Source organism: Trachemys scripta, chromosome 8, assembly GCF_013100865.1.
Source record: "Trachemys scripta elegans isolate TJP31775 chromosome 8, CAS_Tse_1.0, whole genome shotgun sequence".
In the NCBI taxonomy this organism is placed as follows: domain Eukaryota; kingdom Metazoa; phylum Chordata; order Testudines; family Emydidae; genus Trachemys; species Trachemys scripta.
This window is the reverse complement of record NC_048305.1, coordinates 24,172,646-24,196,857: the sequence shown is the minus strand read 5'-3', so window position 1 is coordinate 24,196,857 and position 24,212 is coordinate 24,172,646. Positions and strand designations below refer to the sequence as shown.

Here is a 24,212-nt window from a genome sequence, read left to right as displayed (position 1 = left end):
CCAAGATTAGATGACTCTATGGTGCTACTTAGCTACACAGGAAGAGCAGGTTGCACCCTTGAAAGGGTACAATAATGTGCATGCTGTCCCATGCATCAAGTTGATTTGGGAGACTTTTTGCTTTAAAGCAGGATTCTGCCTACCAGGCACAATCTAGCCCTGATTTTTGTAAAATACATGGGCAGTAGGATTTTGTTAGATTATTTGCTAAATATAAGCTTTAGATCATTGGGGTGCAACTGAAGATGAGGCTTTGCTTTTTGTTTCTGATCATTAAAAAGCAGCTTCAAAAGTTGGTGATGCTGTGAAAAAATTAGCTTACACAAAATCTGCAAAGACTTCAAAACCTGCCTATGACTTTAAGAAGCCTGGTGTGTTATATGCTGTAAAATAAAGGGAGTATATGTTTCCCTAGAGGACATTAGACACAAAAGAAAGAACATAGAGATTAAATCCTAGAACTCTCACATCTTCCATTGAATGGCCTCAGTAATACATTTAACTTACATAACACCTTACACAAGTCCATGGAGTTACAAGAGAAAAATTGGGATCTCTAGTTAGCTGAGTCTTGTAGAATCTATATGATGCAGGGAAATATCTTTCTTCCCCGTTTACAGATGGGAAAACAAAAGGTTAGAAAGGGAAAGTTATGTGAACCTATGTCAGACCATTCATCAGCATCAAAACTAAGATCAGAGCTCAAGTCTAATAATTTAGGTCAATGCATAACCCATAAGACTGCTATAGTTTACAGGATAGTCACTTACCCACTATACATGGTATCTATAAACTGGGGATGGTAACTAACTGGTGTTTATATAATGCCTTTTCATCTGTAGATCTCAAACCACGTTAAGGTGCTATAGCAGACTCCCAGGGATCATGGAATTTAGTGTTTTCAGACTTCTACCACTTTTAAAAATATAACACTTGGACGCATAGTTCTGACCTTTTGTCATTATTTAGGCATGTTTACAAATAAAGAAAACACCTAATACAGTTGTATTTTAAAGTGAAATGTCTCACTAGGATGGTCTCTCCCTCAAAACTACCACTGCAGACTCCGGCGGAGACACAAATAAATGCCATTACTCATTCTCATTCTCCCATCAGTCTGCCTAAGGATGATGCCTCCTCTGTCTGTAGATTCCAAAGTAATCATGGTTTGTTGAGCATTTTGTCTTGCAGAGCCAGGTGCAAACCTTCAGCAATGTGCAAATTAATCTTGCTCACAGTCACAACCAACATTTAACAGCACAAGCAAACACTGCCAAAAGGAGGTGCTGCAGAACAGCCCACTGTATGATTGGTGAGGAAATTGAATAGAGGAAACTGTCAAGTTTAGCTTTAAAAGAACAGTTATTTATGTGCTGGGAAAGGAGACGACAAATGTACTTGGGTATATTTTTAGCCTTCTTGAGCTTTTTAGAAGGATATTGTTGCCAGGTGGAGAGTGAGCAGCTTTGGAAGAAAGAGAGAGAGAGAGAGAGAGAAATTCCAGGTAGAGAGTGTGAAGGAAAGAGAGGAAGAGAGAGAGGACATGTCAAACCCAGAATCCCTACAAATTTTAGTTAAAAAAATAAAGCTTATGGATGTGAGGAAAGAAATGGAGCAAGAAGAATGGCCCCTATTATGGGAGAACAAGAGGGGATGATTGCACATAGCAAGGACACAATCAGAAAGAGATGGTTGGGGGAAGGAAGGAAGTATGATCAGGGTATAGAAAATATAAAGTAATAGAGGCAGATTGAGTCAGAAACAGTGATATGTAAAAAGCAACAAAGAGTCCTGTGGCACCTAATAGACTAACAGACGTATTGGAGCATAAGCTTTCGTGGGGCAATACCCACTTCGTCAGATGCATGGCAGTGATATGATATTCTAGAATCATACTGGCTCTAGAATAAGAGAAGGAGACAGTCTTGAGACCTTGAAGCAGCAATCCTAAGGAAAGAATGGAGCAAGAGTGTGTTTTGATTAGGGATAATATCTCAAAAGATCCAGCTGAAGAAACATCAATATTTTATATTCAGTATCATCATTTAAGTCCTAATAGATCAGTTTAGGATGTGAAAAGTACCCATGAGACTACAGACACCATCTTCAACTTACTGTTTCTGAGTATTCAGATTTATATTAGAAAATGAAGCTCTTCCAAACAAATGCAGGCATTCACCCTTCAAAATAAACATATCCAAGGGAAGGTTCAGAGTCATGCAAAGTGTGGTCATATGGGAACTTATAGCTTACATTACAATGTGAAAATGATGGTACTGGATTTGTTTTCAGAACACAAATTGTATCCTACAAGAAACATACATTTTGAGGTTCATGTGAACTCAAAATTCACAGTGAAACTTGGGCGCCCAAAATCATAGGCATATCCTAAAAAGAAATATTCCATTGTGAATAAGAATCCTGACTGGAATAAAAAACAGCTTTAAACATGTTTTACCTTGGGAACCCTTAAAAAAAAGAGGAAGCAGAAGAAAACTCCCTTTAGTCTAAGCTGATCAGATATCCCAATTTTATCGTGACAGTCCCGATTTTTGGGGCTTTTTCTTATATAGGCTCCTATGACCCCCCCACTCCCTGTCCCAATTTTTCACACTTGCTGTCTGGTCACCCTACTTTAGTCATTGAGAAATTGTTGAGATTTTCCTTCCTGAATTAGAACAGATGAAGTGAGAGGCAGAAAGGAAATCCAACATAAACCCCAAACATGACAAATAGAAGAAGATAAAGTGACAAGTACAACTATCAGCACAAGCATTTGTGACAGACCCAGACCAGTGGGGTACAGGAGTCTGGTAGAGGGCAAATATACTGGTCACTGGATGGAGTAGTTTTCTGTTCCCTGAGTGACCAGAGAAGGGGCTGCACTAGAGTAATCAGGAACCTGCTAGAACCAGTTAAGGCAAGCAGGCTAAGTAGGGCACCTGGAGCCAATTAAGAAGAAGCTGCTAGAATCAATTAAGGCAAGCTAATCAGGGCACCTGGGTTTTAAAAGGAGCTCACTTCAGTTTGTAGTGCGAAAGTGTGAGGAGCTAAGAGCAAGAGGCACAAGGAGCTGAGAGGGAGAGGGAGAGGGAGAGGGAGAGGATGTGGATGTGGATGTGGATGTGGATGTGGATGTGCTGGAGGACTGAGGAGCACAAGCGTTATCATACACCAGGAGGAAGGTCCTGTGGTGAGAATAAGGAAGGTGTTTGGAGGAGACCATGGGGAAGTAGCCCAGGGAGTTGTATCTGTCATGTAGCTGTTACAGGAGGCACTATAGACTGCTGTAGTCCACAGGGCCCTGGGCTGGAACCCGGAGTAGAGGGCGGGCCCGGGTTCCCCCCAAACCTTCCAATTGACCTGGACTGTGGGTTCTTCCAGAGGGGAAGGTCTCTGAGCTGTTCCCCAACCCACATGGTGAATCTCTGAGGCAAGAAAATCCGCCAATAAGCGCAGGACCCACCTAGATAGAGGAGGAACTTTGTCACACATTATAGTCAGTACCAGGATCATGCTGCGCCATATAATCCAAGTCCAGCCAAATAACCCAAAGGTTATGCCTCCCCCCCATGGCATGTAGGTCATACCACAGTTTTGGTCTATTGATCCTAGGGCTAGTGGCAGCTGAGCTCACAGAACTGTTGCAAGATTCTCACTCACTTCATTAAACTTTGGATCAGACTTTTACTTCCCCAAGTAGTCATATTGAGCTCAGTCATGACGTGGTAGTGTTTTATACACACTTTGCACAGCTCTGTATGGCAACAAAAGGTATATGGCAGGGGAGAATCAGGTCCAATGTCTTTCTTATCCAAGAGGTTATGCATTAAGACATAAGTTAAAACATTAACCAACCAACCAACAAAAAAGCCCATAAAATGCAACATTTGAGGCACAATTTTGCAACCACTGGTATATGTGGGCACAAAATTGTGAAAATGGAAAATGGTTTCATTCATCAGGTGCAGGCAAACACCATAATGCAGTATTGGCTGCCACTTCTAAACTTACTGAATCAGCAGCAAGGGCAGAAAAAGCTGATTTTGCTAAAATATGAGCTTAGCCAAACCTAATGGAAATTCCAATAACCTCCAAGAGGCCTCTTTTGGTTTCAACTGGAGTGTCAGTATCTTCAGAAGCCATAAGTCCCTGGAACTAGTACCACAATAGACATTGTTTTCTGTTAAAAGCTAGTTACACCAACTGGACTGGTTAAAAATCTTCAATTGAAACTTCTGAACCATTTCTTAAAACTGTGCTTATGAAGCCTGTTTGAGGTTCTGTAAAATTCTGGTTAAGGCCTGCGGTCTCCTTTGGTTCCTTCTATTCATACTGGTGGTGGTTGATGGCTTGCAGAGCAAACAGAATAGCTGATGCTATTTCATGTCTGAGTTAACATTTCTTCCTTGTTTGCTGAACAAAATGGGAGTGGTATTGGGAATGAGAGACAATTCGAATTTCGGAAACCTGTACCCCAGATGTTGACTTCCCAATGCTGAATATGCAGATACATTACCAATTCCAAGCTGGGATGGACCTATGTTTTGCAGGGCCCTATATGAGGCAAATGGGTCTCATCATCCCTTCCCATTCAACACACCTATGAAACCCTGTCTCCTCCTTCCTGCTATAAACCTTTCTTGTATGGTGATTCAGCAGCTTCTAGTGACCCCCTAAATGGCCTGGGAAGCTAGGAGATAGAGCTGGTGCCATACTGCATTCATGAAAAATTCACTTTTTGCTGTAATTTGCAGCAGTAGAGTAAGGCAGAAACACAGAGAGGGAATAAGGGATGATGCTTGTCCTGGCAGGTTGGATATGTGCATTGTAATACAGAATCCATGGAAGTGCAGGGTTCTGTATGGTCACATAGGTTGCATTGAAGCTGCCACTCTGTTCATGTTATTCATTTTCTACAGATAAAGCCGTCAATGTGACTAAATGTGACTAAACAGATTAGGATGCATAAAACAGTCACCCAAGCTTGTTCATGTTTATCTTTCTGTGGAAGACACTATCATAGTAGACCTGAGGTTGAGATGATTGGTTGGATGTAGGAATAATACACTGGCTATTCACTTGCAGCTGGAGTCCATTACTTATAGCCTCTAAGTGAGGCAAAATCAGTCATGATGTTGAGTCAATTGTTATAGCTGAGCAGGGTACATAAAAAACAAACAAAGCGATAAAAACCCCACTGATAGCTCGTCATACTACATGGAGGTATTTGTTTAGCAGGAGCCCAGGAATTTCCTGGCAGGGATGTGAAAATGCTTCTTTCTAACTGATTGCCAGTGTCTTTAGACAAGTTGACGTTCCTATAAGGACAGAGAAAGCAATCTTTCTTCAACAAGCTGTCTGTCCAGCAGCACGTTTCTTTTTAGCCTCCAGTGGCATCATTCCATAAGAAGCATTTACCATTAATTCACACACGCTGCATACAGGAGAATGAAGTAGGAGCCAAGAGAGACAGCAGTTCATGTAAAGCACTGCAGTAAAGCGAAACAGGATGAGTAAACAATTCTCAATGACCACAGGCTTTAACTGCATAAACGACAGTAATGGTGTTATTAAATTGCATCCCAAAGGGATGCCAATGAATCTTAAATATTACATCTAGTTTTAGTATAAAAATGTCTCTGTTCAAAAGAAAACCTTTGTGTCTGCTCAGCTTTGTGGGCCAGATTTTGGAGCCCTTATACCACTTCGTGAACACTTACTCATGTGAGTAACCCTATTGGAGCCAATGGGACTGCTTGCATGAGCAAGTTCTCACAATTCTGAGCAAGGGTTCCAAGATCTGGTTCTTTTTTTCACCTCTATTACTACTATTTATATGTATTGCCATAGAATGGAGGAGCCCCAGTCCCGGAGCAGGACTCATTGTGCTAGATGCTATACAGAGATCAAAAAGCCAGTTCCTGCCCCCAAAGAGCTTACAATCTAAGTAAATTATCACTGAAACTTTGTAATATTATAATTTAGAAAGTCAATTTCTATTCCTTGTGATTTTTCTTCATCTGGATCATTACTGAGTCTTTCCTTTATATTTATTTTTATTTAAATACTGTACACCCAGTTTTCAAACTTGGGTGCCTACATTAGTACCACCAATTTTGTATTCAGATGTTCATACTGACAGTCCCTAAATTCACCTTTTGAGTTCCAGTGCTGACTTTAGCCACTTCAGGGAGCTCTAGTTCAACTAGTCAAGTCTGAAAACTGGGCTCTGCAAATGAATTTTAGCACTTCTAAAAGTGAGGGAAATCAGCACAGGCAAGAGATCGGCATAGATATGGGAGAATTTGTTGTGAAGGCTTTTGCCTCAGCTCTGTTAATATACCGCCATCCGGATTGGAACTGGTCATATTTTTCCTAATTTTGCATGCAGAGCTCACTAGGTACCCAAAATCCTGGATGCTTGTCTGAACCATACCCAAACTACATGCACCTCTTAGAATTGAAAATTTAGGCGGAAAATTGCAGAAGAGTTTTATATTTCATGCTTTCAGTGAATATCCAAAAAATGTCATGGGAACACACTTAAGGTATTTTGGCTCTTCCGGTTTGCATCTCATCTGGAAGTTGAAGTTGCAGATGCTTGAGAAAATTAATTAAAAACAAAAATGAACTGAACTTTCTCAGAAATGGCTCTATTTGGAGCTTTGGTTGAAATTCTGAGTCACATATTACTTTTAAAAAAAATCTAAACTTGTTCTTATAGGGAATCCTCTTATCACTCAGAGAGACACAAATCCTCTTATCAACTTGCATACATTTATGGACAAATGAGAACAACTACAGAGAGGAATACAGGGTAGGGAGCCCTTTTCACTTACCTTACCTGGGAGCACGCTTGTGTCTGTTGGATGGGTTGAAACTACTGAGATGTGCTGAGAGCTCCAGAGGGGGAATTCCCGCTTGTCATCATTAGGGTGTTTTAGCATTACGATCTTGAGGAGTTGTGGTAATTAACACAATATTGATCATGACTTAACACTCAGCATAGACAGGTTTACATGATACCAGTTGGATTTACCTTAGCTTAGCCAGCTGGCATGACATTAAACAGTGACAGTCCTTGTCTGCACTGAGTGTTTAACATAATATTACCATGACACTCAAGAACATGTTTTAATATGAGCTAATTGTCTAGTGAAATCTTACGTTGGGTGGGATGAGAAATAAGGGCATCACCGCTCTCCTCTGTGTGTAGAAATACACTAAGGGAGACGCGCAGAACACTTTGCAAAGGTGTAACTTGAACCATTTCTCAAGCAGGTTTCCCTCAGTGCCCAGACAGTATTATGCCTTTTGAAGAGTTAATGGTTCTACGTATCTGTTCTCAGACACTGCATCTCCTTCCCACCTCTAGTACAGCTCAGGCTTTTAGAATCCATATTTGGACCCTTAATGTTTGTACCATTCATTAGCAGTGTCTTTCTCACTGCCAAGTTCTCATCTCTTCTGCTCAACTCAATGAGATGTTGTCTTCACTGGAAACTGAGGGGGAGCCACAGGTGCCAATAAACCACTTGCTTCCATGAATAGTTGAAAGCTTTTTAGTTCTTTCTAGTTCTATAACATGCCTGTTAATAGAGTTGTTGGGTTTTTTAATGATAGAGATGGTGGGGAAAAAAGTAACTGGGTCCTTTTGTGTTAGTCAGTAATATCTTTGGTTTTCTCTGGGTGGCAACTTAACACTGCTACTAAGTTGTTTTTCAAGGAATCATGATAAAAAGGACCCCTGGATCTGGAACAGTGGCAGAGGCAGCAGGAGTGAAAGATGCTCTAATAAATTACCTTTGGTTACTGCTACTGAACCTGAACAGGCAGTGGGAGTAAGAGCCATTGTAGTGTCCAAGACATTAACTTTCTTCTTTGTGATTTTACCTTTCTCATTATTCTTGATAGCTTTGTTCCAGACTAGTAGTCTACTGCAGTGAGCTGAGAAATGGACTTCCAATGAGGGAGGCTTGGAAGGATTCAGTTTTTATTTTTTAAGAATTTGAGTGGATAACAGCAGATCATATTCCAAGAAAATCCTCCCAGTTTTTACTAACTTTAATTTTTGCATAATTTAATGTGTCTAATATATGACCACAAATAATAATTATTTATTCAAAATATAAAGGCTTCTGCTCTCATTTATATTGGTTTTTCACTTATTTAATCAGGAAATACCAAAAATAGCATCTGACCAGTTATGACACAGGTTATATGACAAATCAGCGATAGTTCAAACTAGCATTGTCAAGGTGCTCTAAACTCAGAGAGAGGAAAAATTGTTGGATGAGCTACAACTTAAGTGATCTGGAAAATAAGCATTTTTCCAGCTATTGACTTCTAAGGAACAGAAATTTGCTGACTAGTACCACAAACATTTTCAGCCCTCACAAACTAGGGAATTTGTTCTTCATGTCACAGTAAGACTTGTCCGCTTAAAAACCAGTGTTGTGAGGCATCATTCATTAGCTTGTAAAGTGTTCTGAGATTCCCTCATGTAGGGCATGATAGAAGTGGGAAGCATTATTGCATTAACTTTATCCTGCAGCTCTTTAGCAGGATATGTTATATTTTATTTATTATATTATTCTAATAATTGTACACTCTGCTCAGTGGCAGCAGGGAACTAATTTAATGGACTGTATTTTCTTTTTAGATAAGTGGCATATATATAGCTGATATATATATATCAAAATGAGGAAATTATGCCTTATTTAAAAGGAAATAAAGAAATATGGTATTTGCAATAAAGAATTCATCCTACCAGCAGAAAGCAGGCTAGTTCATATTAATTTATTAAACTTGATTTCATAAGGATAAAATATTGTTTCCCATTCAGAAGGAGAGATTACTGTATTTAATGTTTGACTCTTGTATTTCCCTTCCTAGGCGACTGATCATAAGAAGTATACTAAAAATGTTACCAAAGCAAAATGATCTCATGTGTGGAACTAGAGAGTACATCTACCAATAAATGTAATATAACAGCATGTACAGTATTTACCTGCAGGGTAGCTATATTATAGGGAATTCTACTAAAAGCATGCACATGCTGTGCCCATTTCCATTTAATCTCCTATTTCTATTTTCTTTTTATTTCTAACACAATTAAAAGTAAACTCTAGACCCAATGGAACTATGCCGATTGATGTCAGCTGATCACCTGGTCTCTTAAAAACCTGATGGTCTTAAATTTATTTTTCATATCATTTTTTCATATTTAAATATTTAAGTTGATTGTTGTTATTTGGTTGTTATTACCACATATTGATGTTGTGTGACTCTGACAGGTCTGTTGCACTGCCATGCATTTAATCAGTCTCTTCAATTATATCCACTCAGAAAAACCCACAGCATCTTAGCTAAGTAGGTTACCAAAAATGCTGTGTAATGACATGAAGCTGAGAAGCTAGCAATTGCACTTACAGAGTGAAGGGATTTAATTGGGCAAGAACAACCTTGGAGGCATATGTGTTTATTATTTAGGACACATATACACCAGAGGCAAATCCAAATTTATTTCAAATGAGCAATCCCTCCGTGATGCACACCATCCGCATCAAGCTATCACTGCCTTCACGCATTCCTTCTAATGTTAATTTTTAACCAAGCAATTTAGGTTTGTTAAAGCCTGATTCAAATATATTACTCCCACAGCAAGAGGAACAGGAAGGAGTTGAGGAAGGAAGAAGTGGAGGAGGGGGGAAAGAGAGAGGTAATCATTGCTGAAATAATTGTACAGTGAGTCAGTTGTTATGTTTGGACACATGGAGTTTCCAGAAATAAAGCATGACTAGGGAAGAAATCCAACAATCAGTGCAATGTGGATCAGCATGCTGTTTACCTAGCCTACTTCATGACTCCATAACTGCATAATAGCCTTAGTTTGAAGAGTTCAGGATATCAAAGTAGATTCACATTCTACTTCCATTGCAGAATTGTTTAATGTATCAAGTTGTTTAGACATAGAAGTTGCTAGGTGCTGAAAATTCTAAATAGCATTTTAGGCAACTCACCAGAATATTGCACTTATTCCTATATAATTTTTAATATGCTCTTCTATTATACAGAAAAGTCTTCTAATATAGGACTTAATATACAGACTCAGAATAGCTCAAAAGTAATTATGAATCTACATTTTCTTTAGCCACTAAGCCATTGTGTACAATCTTTTTGAACTAATGATTTCCCATTACGATTCATTTTAATTAGATCCATCTTTAATAGCAAACAATAAAATCACAGTGATTTTCTCTTGTGATACTACAACAGTTTCCATGACAATCAATCATTCATACCAATATTATGATTTTACTGCAAATGGGAAGGGAAAAAAAAGAAGAAAAAGGAAAAAAAGAACTGGGCTGTGTAGGGGAAGTTTTCATTTTATATACATAATGTGCCTCAAAGACTCATCAGTACTTACAAAGCTATATTCACAACTGTGCTAAGGACAACATGATTGTTTTTGTGATGTCTATAAGTTGTTTGCTTTGGGGAAAATGCTTCTGAAGATATCAGAGGGGTAGCCGTGTTAGTCTGAATCTGTAAAAAGCAACAGAGGGTCCTGTGGCACGACTTGCATCTGAAGAAGTGAGGTTCTTACCCACGAAAGCTTATGCTCCCAGTACTTCTGTTAGTCTCAAAGGTGCCACAGGACCCTCTGTTGCTTCTGAAGATGGGATCGGACTATGGATTTGCTGTTTTTATCCTTAGAAAGAAAAACAGTCAAGAGACCTTTTTTCTTTCTTTCTTTTTACAAGTTTAAATTTCATACTTCATATGTTCAGATTATTTTTCCTACTATTTTAAATAGGTGAGTAATTTTTTTTCTTGAAGTCACTGTTCTCTCATATCAGAAACAGTCCTATATTTATATTTATTACAAAACCAATTATTGCATTCAGCATAGGTGCTTTTCTAATTAGTACTGCATGAGAAGCAACTGAGATGTTTATAAAATCTGGCAGCTCCTTCACTTTCTGATTGCTTGTATATTAATCTCTTTTATCCCTACCTGTTCTTCCTAAAGCTGTAGTAAACCATGCTTGCAGGACAGATACATAGAAAGGCAAACTTGAGCCTAAAGAGCATCTGCTCAATAGGGCACTCTTACTATCTGAGGGTAAAAGCACTTTTATGACTCAGCTACAATTCCCGCCAGGGGAAGTCATCTTTTTACTTTGTTGGGGTGACTCAGGCAGCATTACAGCCATGAATAGACAGGACTGATCAAGGAATAAGATGGCTGAATTATGGTCACTGAAATGTCAACACCCATGTGATTATTGAAACCTTTAACCTTCCCTAAAGAGAGAAAATCTTTATCAAAGAATCTTTCAACTCTTCTTATAGCCAGAGTTAGCAGCAAGCAAACTTGAGGTAGAAAATGGAAGTATAAAGTTCTCAGTATCTTTATAAATGCAAACTTGAATAGAAATGTACATCTTTCAAAGTATAGGAGTTCAAAATATGTATTTCCATAAGAACATGGGATTTTCCCCATCAGTTCAGACCTTTAGTCCACAAAGTCTAAATTTCCACTGTAAAAAGATAGTTACAAAGTTAGGAAGTCTTTTTGTTCTGAATGCTTTTATTCATTAACAATGAAACTCTGATAGCCCTTCAAATTCAGTTACAATAGCAGTATGTGGCTAATACATCCTTTATAATTCAGCCTTCTTGGCTGTGTGCTCCCTCTCAGCATTTTGCATTGAGCTGTTTTCCAATAGTCATTGCAGACAACAAAATTACAGAATCCTAGCATGCACTGATGCAACTATCGTTGTCACATTAGCCCAAAAGTTCCCACTGAGAGCTGTTGTTACTGAAAGAATGACATTTATTTTTCTCCAAGCAGCATGGCAGGGCTGCATCACAAACTTTGCTGCACAGTGTCCAAAAATAATAGACCTCAACTAATTATATTTCCTGGATGCCCTGACTGTGTCCTGTTGGATTTCACAAATGTATGTATTAGAAGCCCTTGTTCCTTAACATGGAGTTTGACCTTCACCGCTGAAGTCAATATAAGTTTTGTTATTGACTTCATTTGCATGGGATCAGATCCATGGTGATTACAACTACTTCAGACTATAGCACAGAATGGCACGGTGGATGGTCTTTTCACACTGTTGTCATGAGGTGCTGCTCACATGCCTCTGCTAGACAGTAATATCTCGTTGGATTGTATGTGCTATTGTCATATGTGAAGTTATGAAATTCGGCTATATATATATATGTTACTGAAACATGTTGTGAGGTTGAAAACACCCACAAGCAGCCTTTCAGGTACAACAGTAAAAAGGCCAAACATTGATAATAGCTTTTTCAGGAAATGCACACAAGCACAAGGATTACACCAAGAACTGTGTACAATAGAACCCTCTCAGAGATAGTATTACACAATGAGAACTATTTGACCCAGGTCACAGCAAAAGGGCTTTCCAGCAAGTGGGAAGAAGATATAAAAGGGGGGAAATGACATCACAATGGTTCCTCACTCTCTCTACAACAACACACCTGGAAATATCGGAGGGGCAAGGACTGTGGGATGTGATGGTCCCAGGCTAGAGGAATTTTTAGCCTGTGTATGAAAACCTGGGAAAGCCAAGGCAGATTGTACCTTAAGAATCTGCCAGCCTGTTTATCACTCAGGGTGATAATTTGCTAATTCATATCCTATCTATCTAGTGTGTTAAGTTCAGTTTGCGTTTTTGTTTATTTCCTACAGTAATTTGCTTTTATCTGTTTGCTATCACTTAAAATCACTTAAAATCTATCTTTTGTAGTTAACCAACTTGTTTTTGTTTTGTCTAAAACCTGTGTGTGGAAAATATAACTTGGGGCAGAAAGTTGTTGCATATCTCTCTCCACATTGAGGGAGGGGGTGAATTTTATGAGCTTATGCTGTACAGTTCCCTTTGCAGCACAAGACAGTATACGGTTGGGTTTACACTCCAGAGAGGGGGTGTGCCTTAGCAATGGGGAGGTGCCTTAACTGAGCCTTTCCATGCAGAGGATCTCAGCATCTGTGTGTGAAGCTGCAGCTGGGTATGTCCCTATCTGTGTGTATAGTATTAGGAGACAGAAAAAAAATCAGGCAAAAACGTGAGCATGTGTAAATTGGTTCATTCATGCAGTTGAGTAAATACATTTATAAATATTCATTTGTCACACAATTAACCAATTTGGATGGCCAAAGGTGGGACATGCAGTGATATATTTTTGTGCTCTCACCTCCACCTTTGCTTTGTGAACAGATGACTCTCATCTAGAGCTGTACAAATTATTCACAGTAAACAAATGTTCCTGAACAGATTATAATATCTACAGATGTGTTCATTATTCATAATTTTTTGATTAATAGTTGTATGACTAAATTTGAACTTCTGGACTATTCAGAAAATGGTTGCTATGCAGATTCACTGATCTTGTTTGCTATTGTAGGATTGGTCACATAAATTATATGGTATTATCTCTATTCTCTAGTTGGGGGTTCTCAATTTTATAAATAGAAAAAGTCCTTTTTCTGTTCACAGATTATCCAGAACTATATAATTGTTATGGAACAATAAAAAAATAACAAGTATTTTGTGTGAATAATAAAAAAAATATATTTACTGAAAAGTGGACCCAGTGTGAATCCACTCACAAGTATTATTGTATTAATGGCAGTTTTACTTTCTGCAGATATTGTTATGAATAAAACTTTTTTACTTGAATATTCACAAAGCAATGAATAAAAGGGTGGTCTTGTATGCCATCAACAAATAGGTTTTGTTATCAAAAGTATTCACTAGTATTGTTTATATTCACCCACCCTGCTGTATCCTAAGGATTACTTTCATAGGCAGCAAGACAAGGAAGACTCCTGGGTGAGTCTTTCTGTATCTTCTGGAGTATTGCGTCTATTTCTGGATGCTACATTTCAGGAAAGATGTGGAAAAATGGGAGCCACTCCAGAGGAGAGCAACAAAAATGATTAAAGGTCTACAAAACATGAGCTATGAGGAAAGATTGAAAAAAATGGGTTTGTTTAGTTTGGAGAAGAAAAAAACTGAGGGTGGATATAACAGTTTTCAAGTACATAAAAGGTTGTTACAAGGAGTTAGGGTGAAAAATTGTTCTTGTTAATCTCTGAGAGTAGGACAAAAAGCAATGGGCTTAAATTGCAGCAAAGGAAGTTTAGGTTGAGCATTAGGAAAAACTTCCTAACTGTCAGGATAGTTAAGCATTGGAACAAATTGCCTAGGGAGGTTGTGGAATCTCCATCATTGGAGGGGTCGCCGCTTGTGTAGGGAAAGCCCCTGGCAGGCCGGGCCAGTGTGCTTACCTGCCCCATCTGCAGGTCTGGCCGATCGCGGCTCCCACTGGCCGCGGTTCGCTGTTCCGGGCCAATGGGAGCTGCTGGAAGCAGCGCAGGCCGAGGGACTTGCTGGTCGCCGTTTCCAGCAGCTCCCATTGGCCCGGAGCAGCAATCCACAGCCACTGGGAGCCGCGATCAGCCGGACCTGCGGACAGGGCAGGTAAACACACCGGCCTGGCCCGCCAGGGGCTTTCCCTACACAAGCGGTGACCCCTGTTTGAGAAACCCGGCTCCAGACAACACCTATCAGGGATGGTCTAGTTCAGTGGTTCCCAAACTTGTTCCGCCGCTTATGCAGGAAAAGCCCTTGGAGGGCCAGACCGGTTTGTTTACCTGCCGTGTCCGCAGGTTCGGCCAATCGCGGCTCTCAGTGGCCGCGGTTTGCTGCTCCAGGCCAATGGGAGCTGCTGGAAGCAGTGAACCGCAGCCACTGGGAGCCGCGATCAGCCAAACCTGTGGATGTGGCAGGTAAACAAACAGGCCTGGCCCGCCAGGGGCTTTCCCTGCAAAAGTGGTGGAACAAGTTTGGGAAGCACTGGCCTAGTTATTACTTAGTCCTGCCCTAAGTGCAGAGGACTGGACCAGATGACCTACTGAGGTCCCTTCCAGTCCTACATTTCTATGATTCCTTAGGAGAATTCAGCTAGAAATATTTAAACTGACAGAGAACATAAGAGTTACTGTACCACTGGGGTGCTGAATATCAAGATTTGGGGTTTCAGTCTGTCTTTTCTGCCTGCTGCTTTAAATGTTCCATTGTCCTACAGAGAAGATGTTCTTTTGGCTCTTGTGTCTGAAGTCATAATTTAGTATTGCTTTAAAAAAAAAGTAAACAAGGGTTGCGAAATAAATATCCCCCTAAAGCATTAAGAAGGGACCAATAAAGATCCCAAAGATAATCTCAGACACACTGGTTGTCTACTGCCTTGCACCTGTGCAATGTGACGTTTGGGTGAGTGCTGCCCACTGCTAAATCCGAATACAAGTATTTAACACCTATTCACTAGCTAAATTCTTCAGTTTTGGCCATGGAACACTTGGTACTGCTCAGGAGGGATTATGTGCATAGGTGGCTTTAAGACCCGCTCCTCCCTACCACCCCTAGTCCTGTGGCTGCTGTTCACTGGGCTGGACCATCAATTCAATTTAGAGCAATTTAAGGGTTGCACCAACTTGCATTGTCTGCCCAAGGCATTGCTAGGTACAGGGACATTTCAGCCATGATCCTTTGGCCCTATCCCTGTACTATGCTGGCTTCTAAACAATCTCAGGATTGTGCTATGTAGAGGAGAACCTCCTGCAGCCATGCAAGCCAGTTTTAGGGTAGCCTTGAAGCAGAAGAGCAGTTTGAAATCTGGCCTAATGCAGATGAGAATTGGGCTATATAAGTCATCTTTGTACTTTCCTGATCCTGGGTTGGCTGTGCCAGTCATGGTCATCTCCCATAAGAACAGACTTAGGCTGCGCTAATGTTCACTGGCTGCTAGTGGCCCAAAGAACTGTTATGGCAGTTGGGGTAGCCAACACATAGCGAGGCATTGGACATGCCCCTGTCCCGTAAATGTGCCACTATTCAATTAATATTGCTGATCACTGCATGAAGCTGCTGTGCAATTGCAGTCTCATGTCTGCTCCCTGGTAAATATGATTTAAAAGATTATCAAGTGGATATGAAATATTTCTGTGAATAATAATGTATAGAATACACTATGTGATGCTTTGCTGAGTTTACGTGAGCATCTCCATTTCCTACAGAGACATCTAAATATGACATACAAGTATATGTGTCAATACCATAGTTCAGATTAAAGCAGAAACATGGGAGAAAACTGATGGATGTTAGGTGCTCTCTAGGATTTAGGAGGATTGACTGCCTGCCAACTGTTCACTTCATTACAATGGTGCATCAAGATCAAATATAAGAGCATGTAAATATGTTCTGTTTAACAGAACAATACCTCTGACCAAATTAACTTGTGCAAGCAAAGAAGGCTGCTTAGGGAAAAAAGGGTAGTTTCCTACCTGAGTGAAAAACATCCGTACAGTTTGACCAAAATTTTGTGAGCATGGACTGAGGTTCATGGACTGCATGAAACCTCATGCCCAAGCTCAGTTCAATATGAATATTTCATACAGCTGTGTGGTAATGGCCTATGGACATGTGAAATATTTGATTGTAAAGCATGTGAGCTAAATCACTGCTGTTCCAACAACACAGATCTCAGGAAACAAAAACTTGATTCTCAATGACATTCTGCCGCTTTGCTCAACTCCACAGCACAGACAGCTCACTTCACCCATGGCTAAAACACAGTTACCTCTGGTGTCGTGCTATAGGTGGCAGCCATTCTGTACCAGCATCACAATAGCTTTTCAGTAGGGAAAAAAATAGTGCATCCAACTGAAACTACAGGGGAATATTTGCAGGCAGAGTACAATTATTTCCACTTAGGAATCTGATGCTGAAGAGCTGTCTCCTGCTGCACAGTGAAATCATTTGGCAAATGAATTAACTGCCTGAAAGCTTCCAAATGTTTCAGGTATATCCACACAGAATGCACTGACTGTTACTGTGCTACTGAGTGTCTAACGATCCAGTCATTTCAGTGGAGTATTCATAGACAACTGCAACAGCAGCTTAGCGCCCTTAGAGTTAATATTTCTTATTTACATGAAACAAATTCTGGATGTCATCAGAGGCTAGAGCCCATTTGCTCAGTCATCACTTGATTTTTTGGTTCCATGTGACTTTCCAGGTAAATTAGAGATGGTTTGAAAAGTTCACTATTTATGGGAACAGGTTCACAACTCAGAATGACTCACTGCATTTAAAAGGAGATGATAGAGTGGCTCGTGATATTCTAGTCATTTTTTTTCTTTTGTAGAGGACAATATTCTAGGGCTAGATTTCCAAATTTGGGCTCTCCCAATTGTGTGCTGATAGTCGTGTGTGCGTCTAACATGTTGGTTGTGTGCATGCACGTTAGGTAGTTGCATGTGCATGCAGTCATTTAGGCAGGGCTGTCAGGTCTTACACATGTTATTTGACACTTATTGTGATACCCAGGCCCCACTGGTTGTTCACTATCTGTGTGAGCGGCTCCTGTGAGGCCTGACGCACTCACCATATCTAAACATTGTTGTCATAATCTGCATCTAAAAGGTGTCATGTAAGACATCATATCAAAATTCATAACTCACTAGTCCCCAGCAGCAGAGAGAAACTTTGTCCGGGTTTACTTTTCAAACAATACATTTCAAAGGTTTGCTGAACTATAAAAAGAAGGGGAGAGAACCCCATAGTTATCCTTCACCTAAGGAGTCAAGGAAACCAAGTGCTTTGAGCTCTGTGTGTTGTGTCCTGGCTAAAGGTTTAACCAGCTATGCTGAAAGAAAGTACATGGTGAGAAAAACAACTTTGAACAAAAGACCCTTGCTTGTTAAGTTGAGTTTTAGTCTTAGAAACACATTTTTACTTTGTATTTGTTTGTAACCATTTCTATCCTTATTGCTTATACTTGGTATCATTGAAACCTATGACCTTTTGTTTATAAACTTGTTTTACTTATGCCATAAACCAACACAGGGGCTGACTGAAGTGAAGCGTTTGTCAACCCCAGTTAATAAGCTGCTGTATAGAGTCTCTTCAAAGGAGCAGCAAACTTGCTAAGATTTTCTAGGTGCTACAGGAAGAGGGTCTGGCATGGCAGAGAAGGAGGATTCTGGGAGAGAAAACAGGGCAGGAAGAGCTTTGAGGTTCCCCTGCAAAGAGTAACTGGGCAGTGGAAGCCAGTGTATGAACCCGCATGCTTGTATGCTGGGTGTTGGTGTCAGAGCTGTGAGCCACAACAGCATAGCAGTTAAGGCAACCGGAGCTGCAGGGCAGGTGTTGACTGAACCCCTTACAGCCCTGGGTGAACCCTAGAGCATCATCTGCATTCATCTACGTAATGAATTCATCTGCAGTGTTGTGCTTCCTCACAGCCCAGCTAAGAGCTTGCACATTCAGCTGGGCTTGGCAGGAAGTGAGGTATCTTCTCTGGGTCACAGGGGGCTGCTATGGCACCAAGTTTTAGGGAACCTTTCTGCTTCTGCTTAGTCTGCTCCTACTGATGGAGCCAGGCCAGCATGGAGTGCTGGGAAACAGGTGGTTCTGGCTAAGAGGCAGGGTTGGACAGAGTAGGAAATGTGCTAAAATGAAAGAAAAGCAGATTTGGGGAGGCTGTTCCAGACTCCCACTGCCCTAGAACAACTCCCTCGGTGTCTTCCACATCCAACTCTCATGCTGTGCCAGTTCTTCCTGCCACCCAGAAACTCTCTAGGCTCTCTCCCCTCCACATCCAATTAACAGATTTTCCTCCCGCCCCCCCCCCCCCAGTATCTTTCCCTCCAGGCCATAACCTGATCCCTATTGGCTCCTCCAACACACCAAGTTGCCCCCAGTTGCCACTGCTCTAGGGGCCCATGAAGTAGTAATCAGTGACTGTTTATCATTACAGAGAAATGTCACACATGGAGCTACACAAAATTTGGCAGCTATGGTAAGGCCTTGTCAATTTTAGGGAGTTTTTTTCAAAAAATTCCCAATGATTGTGCCACTGATCTACACTATGGATCCACCACTAGGACTGCCACTAGTCCAGGTGGATAGCGTTCTAGGGACCAGACAGGTCAAGCATGTGTCCAAATGCCTTACTTGTGCACACACATTAGGGATTTCTTCATATAAGTTAGCTATATGCAAATGTATCCATGAACGCTTGAGAGGCTGACTTTTAAACTCAGTTGAGGAATAAGCAGCATGAAATAAACACATAGGGAACAAAGGCATTGAATTTTGGACCCTGGGTAGAACAGCAGGAAGTATAGCTTGGTTGCATTGCAGACGTGTAAGTTTGAACCGTGGCTACAAATGGAATGCATTTAAGAGTAAGGACACTGAGTAGAAATGAATCTTATGCACCTTGTCATAACTGCAATTCTCAGCCTGATCATAAGGCACTTAGCTACATGCTATTATCTTTGGCCTCTCTGGCATGCAGTAGCCGTCATACTGATGTAGGAGCAGGATTCCCCAGGCTAATTTTGTTTATACGTGTGACCCTGCACACCTGCACTGGGTTGAATCAAGGCTAGACTCAGTTTTCATGCAGATAGCTCTAGCAATAAAAAAACGAGAAAAGAAAATAGAGAGAACATATGATAAACACTACAGGGAGGAGATGCTTATGAACACAATGTTTTTCCAAGTTGTCTGTGCATCCCCAGCAGGCCTTTAAGAGAAGCTCGGCAGGACTAAGTTGCTTTGGAAAGCATTTCTTGTCACTGATCTAGTGTTGGCTAAAGTAGGTTTTTACTGACTTTAAATGCACAATTAATATTGATTACTTTATTTGTTTAAGTAAATGAAAAAGGGCAATGTGCACCAGCATACTAGTAACAAATATGAGCTTTAAATTATATTGGTTCTCTCAGAGCACTATCGTGGTTTCTCAGACCAGATTAATGGTCCCAAAGGAAGAGCTTTTCGTTTTGTGAGAATGCATCATTTCTTTCAATGAACACTCTCTTAACATTACAAGGAACATCATCAAATGCTCTTAATTCACAAATGCAGGAAGCAGTGGAACAATGGAACTGAAGCTTGTAGCATGTTCAAATTGTATTACTTTCTCCTTCCAGCCAAATATTCTCCATTAGAGAATGGAAAAAAAACAAGGAAAGGGAAACAGCAAATAAAAGGAACGCAAGTCAAGTTTGAGTGAAGTCAATGTGATATTTGCTGCAGACTTTAATAGAGCAAGACCAGACCCTAGAACCATCCACTTATTCATTGCTGCCTTTTGTGGATGTGCCTGTTTTAGGGGCATGACTGAGGAGAGATGCTATGCTGATTATATATTTTTCCTTTGGGGGTGAGTGACTCAACCATGCCTTACACAATGCAAGTTATTAGTAGCTGTGTTCCACCACTCTCTCCTTGCCCTCCTTTGCACCTTTCATCTGCCAGAAATGGTGAAAGGTCAAACATTTCCTTAATGAGATGACAAAATATTTTCTACAGCAAGGATGGCAGAAAGTGCTTTAAGACAAATGTGACCACAGGCTAAGAAGCTTCAGTCCTTTTCTTCCTACCCAGAAGACTAAATATGTCATCAGTGGTTAATATCCACTTTCTCAGGAACTAGGAACCGACATATCCTGAACCACATTGTTTTCACTGTGTATAATGTACAAGCAGGCAGCTTTCAGCACTCCTTCTGATTATGCTGGCAATGCGACCCTTTTATTAATAATTATTATCATTAATTATTGTCACAAACCCACAGATCTCTTTGAAATTGTGGAATAAAATTTGGTATAATCAAAAGAAACCTCTTTCATTTCAGCATTCCCTTTGAAAGTAAGAATCAACGACAAAAGAAATGTACATGAAAGAATATTAGTATGCAAAACCCTTTTGGACCCTTAATAACTTCCACCAGTCTCCAAATGGCTAATCCTTTCCACCACCAATGCTGTGAGTGTGTGTGTTTCTGACCTGATTTATTAAGTGGCATGCACTTTCCTGCCTAGTTAATGGAGTAATATTAAAAATGGTGACCTTCTTACTTTATCATTTTAAAGTCTATTACACATACTAAAGGAGGGTGACACAGATAGAAATATGGAGCAGAACTACCTGAGACACACCATATCTAGTTCATAGTAGCTTTTAATAATTCAGAGCTAGCCCCGAGTAAGGGGCAGTGTGCAGCTATGTTGCTGCAGCAGGGACTTGTAACTTTGGGTCACAATTCTCTCCCTGGCTACCCCCTTGCTTTGGGGGGAGGAGGGACAGGTATCATCTAGTATGGCCCAATAGTAGCTTATTATCCTCTGCACAACAGCTCAGCTACACAGCCCAGTGTCCTTAAGGATCCAGTAAGGCTGGACTTATTCTCTGCTACCCACTCCCCATCCACCTGCATTGGAGGGGAGACTGTGGCCTCCAAGAGGCTGCTCTCTCCTTCCTGTGCTGCTGAGTGTGCAGGGCAAGCTTGTGCAAGAGACAGCATTTCATTTTGCAGGATACATGAAGATCTGGTGACTCACAAGGAGTTAAAATCAATTTGTTCTACTAATTGCCAGTGCTGAGCTCCATACAATCATATATCTTTTTTAACATAAAACAAAGAATTTGAATGAAAACAGATTAGAAAAATATAGTTTATCTTACCTGAAGTTGTCTTCACCACCTCAGTAGAATTTCTCAGTCCAATAAAAGTAAACTGGTAGAGCCTCCAAGATCTGGTGTCTCCCACTTCCACCGAACTGCGTTTCCACTGGTAAATAATTTCTTCCCTGGGGTAGCCATCTTCAAGACAATTCCAAATACAGCTTCATACTCTTTTAACTTTTTAATTTTAATTTAAAAATGTATGTTGTGGGGAACATCTTCATTTTCTATTTATCCAGAAAAATATGGAGCAACATAGTTGCGGGGTGGGGAGGTGGGTATGTTAGTTACCTTTCAATTCATTTAATATTTTATTTATTTTCCAAAAGCGCATTTTTGGATGCCTCCTCTTTTCTCTCTTCCCTCCCCTCCTCCCCCACCAACTTGAGACATCTAGGGCACAATCTGGCCCTTCTGAAGTCATTGTCAAATTTCACATTTCACCCTAAAGCTTGATTTCAGAGATTTCAACCCACATGCCAACAGTAGTCAATGGAGTGGCACACATATGCAACAAGTGTGACAAAGATCCAGATCACAACATTTATTAATAAAAGCTAACTCTCATGGCAAGCATAATAAAGCATTATGAATATCTGTGTATTCTCATCTACGCTATGTGTTTCAACGCACATACCATTCTCAAGTATCATTATTTATTATACTATATCTGTGAACATATACAATGTGTACACATTTACAGAATAAGTTCCAGATCCTTCTTCATCCAAATTCAGTTGAAGACAACAGATTGTGCTGATTTACCCTAGCTAAGAATCTGGCCCTAAGTATGCCAGTGCAAATGAAGGTGGAATAGGTAATTTAGCACACTACTTACAGCTCGAAAACTCCAGCGGACAGGAATGTTCATCCATTGGGAAGTTGTGCAACTGCAACTGACACTCAGCATCTATTGTCAACCTAAAGAGAAGAGATGACAAAGATTTAGTATCAGAATATACAGCGCATGCCATAGTAATTTCTAATGAAAACTACTGTGGCCCACAAACCAAGATTCTTATCAACATGTCCCCAGCCTACAAAATATACAAAACACAAAATATACACACATAAGTACTGTGTACAATGGGTATAATTAAGACATGATGATGGGATTGAAATGGGAGCAGAGTTGGGCACCTAGTAATTCTTTGCTCAGATTATTGCCTTTTTCTTCCTTTCTCATTTCATCCCTCATCGATCCGACTTCAAGATCACCTGATATACACCAAGAAGGTAAAGCAATCTGCTCATCAGATAACAATATTCTGATCTCTAAATACGATTTTTTCACTGGTGTCCTTGTTTAAAACTGTTTGAATTTACCACATGCTCCATAAGTTCAGTGACAGTTTGGGTTTGTTTTCTGTTGTGGGGATGTTTTAATATCACTCACTAGCATGAGTCCAGTTGGATCTTTCAGGCTTGCAAAAAAGCTTAAGTCTGTGTTAGTAATTCTGCCTCGAGGGCAAGGTTGGCTAGAACATAGTCATACAAATGCCAAGATTCTCACTATTTTCATTAGAAAATCACTTAAGATTTGTTAGGGAATTTAGTGCTCATGAAAGTGAGTGACCAACAGCAGTGGCTACAGCCAGGCATAATTCCGGCATGCACTGTGCAAGCTTCAATACACAAGTCTTTGCTCAATATACCATATTTCATCACTTCCAATATTCTTGTAATATGGGATCTTGACTCAAGCCAAGATTTATTATCAGAATTTGAATGTTACTGGTGCTGATCATGATATTTAATAGAACTACTGATTACATGTTAATGTCAGATCACTAAAGAGAGAAACTGAGTGTTTTGAGGAGAAAAGTAGTGAGGTCAGAAGAGAGACGAGAGCATGGTTTGAGATATTAAGACCTATTTAACATGTCAAAAGCAGATGTAGGATGTGATTTATCAGACTGACTTTGATTCACACTGGATTTAAATTCCAATCATTTTCCTATCTCTTCTTCAAAATGTGATGCATAATGAATGTAAAATAACTACAAAATAAAACTCTTGTAATTCAGACATTTCTTCCTACATAAAAAAAAAAATTCTTAACCAATGAAGAATGAAGACATTTTTTATTAACCTCTAAAAAACCAAAAGGGAGATACATGAACTGATAGATACGTACACTATCCTAATAAAACTTTGATGAATATAAACTCAATAGGCTTTGGATCAGACTCTAAAATGACTGATATTACCTCACCCATTTTGTCTTTATTTCCACAAGGATTTCCAGGAATTAAACATTTTTCACCTGGGAGCTTTATCCAGCTCCACTGAAGTCAAAAGGAGCATGAAATGGACTTGAATGAGAACAGGAAACTTTGATGCAAATTGGTCATAAATACTGATTAATTCAATCAATGATTTTAAAATCCTCTAATTTAATAGCTAGAAGATAAAATGATAGGAGTGGCAAAACAACTGATAAGCGATAAATTGTAAACACAAATCAGGGACAAGATTGTGATACCCTTATATTGACTAGTTCCTTATGCCTCATGTAGTTCTATTTACTTTAGTGAGATTCCTTGAGGAATAGGATAGTAAAATCTGGATGAAAATGAGACCCTTAAACTATGGCAATATCCATCCCTCTAAATA

At 40.0% G+C, this 24,212-nt stretch overlaps 1 protein-coding gene across 1 annotated transcript in view; it reads right to left on the bottom strand.

The window, feature by feature from the left end:
- The window catches only part of GABRG2 (gamma-aminobutyric acid type A receptor subunit gamma2), a gene marked incomplete at its 3' end in the record, with an annotated part of 88,630 nt that overhangs the window by 26,600 nt on the left and 37,818 nt on the right, over window positions 1-24,212 (bottom strand). Inside the window, 2 exon segments of the mRNA XM_034780226.1 lie at window positions 21,597-21,734; window positions 22,435-22,517. Coding sequence (XP_034636117.1) covers window positions 21,597-21,734; window positions 22,435-22,517 — 221 coding nt within the window.